Below are 6,117 nucleotides of genomic sequence, written 5' to 3' on the forward strand. Positions count from 1 at the left end.
TTCAAGGAGTGATGCGGAGAGCGTGGTGCAATGTCTTTGAAATAGCAAATTGTATGGTATAAAGAGCTTGATGCAATGCAGTAGCAAACGTTCATGGTGAAATGTCGACACTTGTTAGATCTTCAAACTGAAATTATCTATTATTAAATTTCTGCACTCAAAGAAAAATTGTGAGTTACAATCATGCTGGCTTGGCTTCATCCTTTTCTGAGTTTTGCGATTTTGGCTTGATGTCGAGCTTTGGATCATCACGTAGATGGTCTTGATCGAGAATGGCTAGAGCTTGCCCCTGCTTTACTTAAAGAAAATTCATTTGTATAAAATAAAGTGGTTGCCTTGCATTGAACGTCAAAGTTTTAGCTTTGAATATACCACTTGCCGCTATGATATTCTACAAATTTGATGTTACTCTTGTAACAAATATGTAACACGGAAATTTATTTTCTGCTTTGCTGAATGATGAGCATCCTTCTGCAAAATCTGCCGGATTTTGACTTTAGGGCAAATAGGATTTTTATTATAATGAGACCGAACACATAGGGCTGTCTACGTATCCCCTCTTAAACGAGAATCATGTCAAAACTTAGTTCTTACAAAAGTTTAACAAAAGTACATGAAACAGGGTCAATCATGAAAGGGCAGGCAAAATAGTAGTGATTAAAAGCTCTAGTCAATCGTCTTGTTTATCTTCACGCTTTCTCTTCAAAGGTCTTGGTTCCAACTTTGAAAGATCACTTTTAACTACGATGGTATTAGCAACTGAAGGGTCATAGTTGTTGCATGGTTGCTCTTGCTGCATAATTATCTTGTTGCATTCAATCATGTTCTGAATCCTATGCTTAAGTGTTGGGCACTCTTCTGTGTCATGGCCTTGAATATATGAATGGTACGCACAAGTTTTAGACCAATCAAAATCTGGAGGAAGATTTTGTGGGATCCATACTTCCCTTGGCTGTAAAAGTCCTTTCTCTTTCAATCTCTCAAATATGCTTGTCAATGATTCTTTCAGAGGAATAAAAGTGCGAAATTTCAGGTTCTCTGAATAACGATAGCTAGATTGTTCTTGATAAGCTTGATGTTGAACGTTTTGCTGAGTAGGTTGGATTTGTATATGAGTTTGTAGCAGTTGGCTATTTTGTTGAGATTGTGGCTGATGAGCGGGAATGCAAGCAAAATCTATCTTCCTCTTTTTGCCTTGTAAATTCTCGAGTGCATCGCCTTTGGAAGTGGCTTGTAATTTTGATTTGTCAACAATGCTTCCTGCTTGAATGCTTGATTCTATCAGTTTTCCAACTCTAATGAAATCCGAGAAGTCATGTAGTCGAGCGCATAGCAACTTTTCATAGTATATGCCTTTTTGCATTACGATGAAGGTAGAAATCAACCCATTCTCGGGCAATTGAGGGCGTATTTTTGAAGCCTTCAATCTCCATCGCATGGCATATTCTGCAAAAGACTCGTATTTCATTCTTTCTACTTCACGCATATCACAAAGCGTTGGACTATCTCCAATATTAAACTTATATTGTTCTACAAAACCGCGGTCCATGTCCTCCCACGTGTACCATTTGCTAAAATCTTGTTGAGTGTACCAATCAAGCGCTTGCCCTGATAGACTCTGAATGAACAGCTTCATTCGAATGATTTCATTATGTCCAATCCTCACTAATCTGCTGCAGTAGTCTTTCAAATGAGAAATGGGATTTCCTTTCCCATTGAAAGTATTAAATTTTGGAATTTTGAATCCTGGCGAAAGCTCAATATTTGGATGAATGCACAAACTTTCATATCTTAAACTCTGAATATTTCTTGCACGCATTTCTTCCTCCATGATATTTCTTAGGTTGTGGAACTGTCTATCTGGATCATCCCAGCTAGTCGTCTTAATTTCCTTTCCTAGTATTTTGTATGGATATAGCGCCAGTTGATTTTGTTGGCTTTCTGTGACTGATGTTGCAGGTGCAGACTATTGGGCATTGGTCATCATGATGACTGGCAAAGCCTCTGTTTTGATAGTAAATTTTGGCGGTATCGGTGGAGGACTTATGTAAATAGTTGTTGGATGAGGAGATATGGTCAAAGAGACATTTCAGGTTGAGCTGGAAGCAGAATTTGGGTTGGGAGAAGGTTGAAAGTATTTCCCAGATTGACCAAAATGTTCCTTCGTACAACATTTGTCTCCTCATCATCAGTCTCAACTTGCAACAAACCTTTACCGGTACTGAGTGCTCCAAATCGGTTTGCCATTATAGTTGTGTCCTTGATGCAGATTCGTAGCCAAAGCAGTGTTTAATGCTAGGCAACCTTTAAAGAAAAATAAAATTTTTACAAACAAAATAAAGTGTTAGCACATTCGTCATAACAAATAGATGCACTAAAATAATAAAATATATGATTAGATAGATTAATCCATGATATGGTTAAGAAGGAGCCCTAAACTAGAAACATTTGCAAAATGGATGGACGAGAATAACTTGTTATCTAGAAGGTTCTAACACACAAGACTTGTTGAAATGGAAGCGAATTGATTTAAAGTTTTGTGAAAGGTTGACTCATGTCAAACATCAAAGCTTTAGCTCTAGCATAGTCCATTTCCTTGTATGACTTTGGAATTTTCCAAAAATTACCCCAATCTTTTAGAAGGTTCTGATGAATACTTCATGGCATGATGTCCTTTTCGAGCAGACTCAATATGTGTGCCAAGAATCTGCCCATGTTTCTTTGCTATAATGAGACTAAGCCTTACAAAGGTTGCTTGTGCATCGTAAATAAGAGAAGGTGGGTGGGGAATGATAATCTTTCAAATTTTGTGATCTTGTTAATCATGCTTCTTCTTCATACACATTGTTGGCAGTTTAGAATACCCTTTCTAGCAAGACAGAGTGCAGATTTTTTAAAACTGGCATTACACTCATAAGTGGGAGGTGAAGCTGTGCGAAATGGAGAGTAATCTTTTTCATTGGACAAGTTCTTAAGATCAGCTATCACTTCCTTGACGCCATCAATTTCTTGATCCATTTGTGCTACTTTGCTTCAAGCTTAGCAATCGTATCTTGATATGATTCTGTTTCCTCGCCAGCAACTTCGTCTTCAACTAAGCCAATCGCTACGATTTGGTCAGCCATATCATCATTGAAGTTTTCTTTGCTTTGATGTTCAACTCAAATTAACCTCTTTTGGGGAAAGATATCCCTAGCTACTATGGAGTAGATAAATATTAAAGGCTTAGGGTAGAACGCTTGGGAATGCGTACCTAAGAAACCAACGGGATCAGGTCTTGTAATATTACAATGTTTAATAGAGGCCAAAGATGTGTGATTTTGATATTAGAAAATAATTTGTTGGTATTTGGATATAGACAAGCTCGAGAACAAAATAATTGATAAGGAAATGGTAGTCAATGAAAAGATTCTAAAATCTATTTTTTTAGGTTTGGCAAAACGTAAAGTTGTTGAGGGTTGGAATACGGTATCAATGACTTATGGGATAGTACCTCGACTCACGTGCCAACACTTAGAATTAACGGGTGCGTGAAGATTAATCTCGACGGCCCGAAATAAGACGATGCAGACACTTGAATTGAATAGGTAAAAAATTTTAGAATAATTTGACAATATAAATTGACCAAATAATGGCCTTTTATTGCTCGGTAGAAATGTGTGTTGACACGAAGGTTGAAGTTCTAAGAGATATGAAGGTATGAGACGAATATTGGAGATACAAGATTACGTCGGAATTGGAAAAATTAAGAAAGAATTTAAAATTATATAAGGCACGAGTAGAAATACTTTTTTTAAAAAAAATGAAAAATATGTAACTACATTTTTGAGAAAAGAACACGAATAAAATCAACTCACGAAATTAGATGGGCAAAATATTTTCATATTATAAAAGATTATGCTAATTTTTAAAAAAGTGGGAATGCTATCTTGCTATAGGGAGTAAGATGTTCATTGTTGTATAAAGAAAATTCTTAGGGCTAGTTTAAGGCATGAATATTGAGGAATTTCATGACAAACCGAGCTTGTTGAAGAGTTTGCGGGCAAAACGTCCTACCTTATAAAATAGAAAATCATGCCCAGAGACTAAGAATTGGAGTAGACCTAAGATAAGTTTGGACCTAACTGGTGCTTTAGAGTCGTTAAGAGCGCAGAATGATTGGTGATGATCATTATTATTAATTCAGGAAAATGATATAACATTAAGCAGAAGAAAAAAAATACAACATTCAAATAATATATATATATATATATATATATATATATATATATATATATATATATATATATATATATAAAGAGAGAGACAAGTTGGATAGTCAATACTTTTTCTTTCTGAAAAACAACAAATGATGTTAGTAAAAATAATAAAATCAAGTAAACAACATAAAAAGTAAGAAAATAAGCAAGCAAAGCATGTGACAGATTCCAAAGCAGATAATAGTGCGTCCTAATACGTGAGGGCGTCTTTATGCCAAAGGTAGGCCTAACGTTTATTTGAAAGATAAATATGCCATTATGTATCATCCTATTGCTATAAATTAATTAAACAATTTTACTTTTTTTAAGAAGAAAATAAAGTACATAAATTGTTTAAACCTCTTCTTTTAATAAATAAAAGATCAAAAGAAAGATATTTTCGTCGTGTCTAAGCTTCTATTAATTGTGTAATTTGAAAGTTTTCATACATATAAAAAGTTGGCCATACTCCTATAATTAGGATTTAACTAATTCAGCGCAAATGGTCCACATAATTGACATGTTCACCCTTCAAATAATGTACATATACGTGATAAGGTGTCACTTGGGATTTAAAACCCACTTCGACATTTAGGTAAGGTCAACTAATGGATTTAATACACCTCAGGTATTAAGCCACCTAAGTTAAAATGATGCATGCTCTTAAATGGGTTTTGGTTTAGCTCTATCTTAGGTTGACTAAGAGTGAATTTTCTAGACCGGTCTGCACCCAAGTGGACAACTTGAGAGTGGAAAGCTCATGACTGTTGACTGCACCGCTGATCGACTTACCCACGAACTTTCCCCTAAAAGGTATTTTGAGTAGTGCACGGCCGCAAACCGCGTAACCGTTAGGTGTGTGCTTTGTGTGAATTTTTCAAAAATGGAGGAAGTTAAATGGGAATGACAATTTGTATAAAGCAATAAGAATAGATGAACAATTCGTAAAATACAGTTTATCATATAACGGCAATTCAAATAAGCATCATAACAATCAAAAAACACACAAATTAATTTTTATTATTAACCTAAGTTTGTTGTGGTTTAGAACCTAGTATCCCCAGCAGAGTCGCCAATCTGTTATACCACATTTTGACACGGATCAAATTAGAGTATAACATATTGGAAAGATCGAGGTTTAATTAATTAAAGAGTTGCCACCTAATTAATTTAAAGGGGAATTAGGACACCAATTTTAGCTAAGTAGTGCTTAAATTTGACTCTATTTTACGGTCTGCTTAACCTTAGAAATTTTAGGTAAGGGTTCTAATTAATCCTATAGGGAAAGTTGTTGAAGCACCCTATATGATCCGTTAATTACGGTTAACCGGCCAAACTTAGATTAATTAATTTTAAAACTAAGTGGTAAATATTTGTAAAGAAAAACGACTGTCAATTAGAAAATACATGTATAATAATGTTATGTTTAAGAAGTGAGTCATAACAAAACTATAAGTTCATAAAATCGGAACACTTGTACAGCTGTAGCATAAAATATTTACTGTATAATAAATCTCCAAGGTAGCTAATCTTGAAAAGCTGTAGTATACTTGGATAATTCCATATTTACCTCAACATGGAAGATTCCAAAACAAGGTCAGTTCCACTTAAGCGGCAACTCTCAAATGTAAAAAAAAAATTCCAGTCTTGAGGTAAATCCAAAGCACACAAATAACTTAACAATCATAAAAACATTAGATAAGAATAGAGTGGCAAAGAGATTAAAAGAAGAAGGACGCCGTAGGCATCCCCAAGCGTTTCGCTTGTTTCTTGCTATCCGGCACATTCTAAGGAAAATGAGTTGTGTTGACTCCAAACGTGGATAAAGAAAATCTCGCATTAAGACTCCATATGCTCCAAAGTATACATGTAAAAGAAG

The 6,117-nt window shown here is 35.0% G+C and overlaps 1 protein-coding gene across 1 annotated transcript; it reads right to left on the reverse strand.

The window, feature by feature from the left end:
• Positions 1-670: 670 nt before the first annotated feature.
• On the reverse strand, positions 671-1,831 carry LOC142162103 (uncharacterized). The gene has a single exon (XM_075218412.1). The coding sequence runs from the start codon at positions 1,829-1,831 to the stop codon at positions 671-673; it is 1,161 nt and encodes a 386-aa protein (XP_075074513.1).
• Between the last annotated feature and the right edge of the window lie 4,286 nt (positions 1,832-6,117).

The sequence above is a fragment of the Nicotiana tabacum genome, chromosome 7, assembly GCF_000715075.1.
Source record: "Nicotiana tabacum cultivar K326 chromosome 7, ASM71507v2, whole genome shotgun sequence".
Taxonomy (NCBI): domain Eukaryota; kingdom Viridiplantae; phylum Streptophyta; class Magnoliopsida; order Solanales; family Solanaceae; genus Nicotiana; species Nicotiana tabacum.

What these genes read in the sequence shown, in the direction of transcription:
- LOC142162103 (XM_075218412.1), bottom strand. Translation starts at nt 1,831, where the DNA reads ATGGAGGAAGAAATGCGTGCAAGAAATATTCAGAGTTTAAGATATGAA.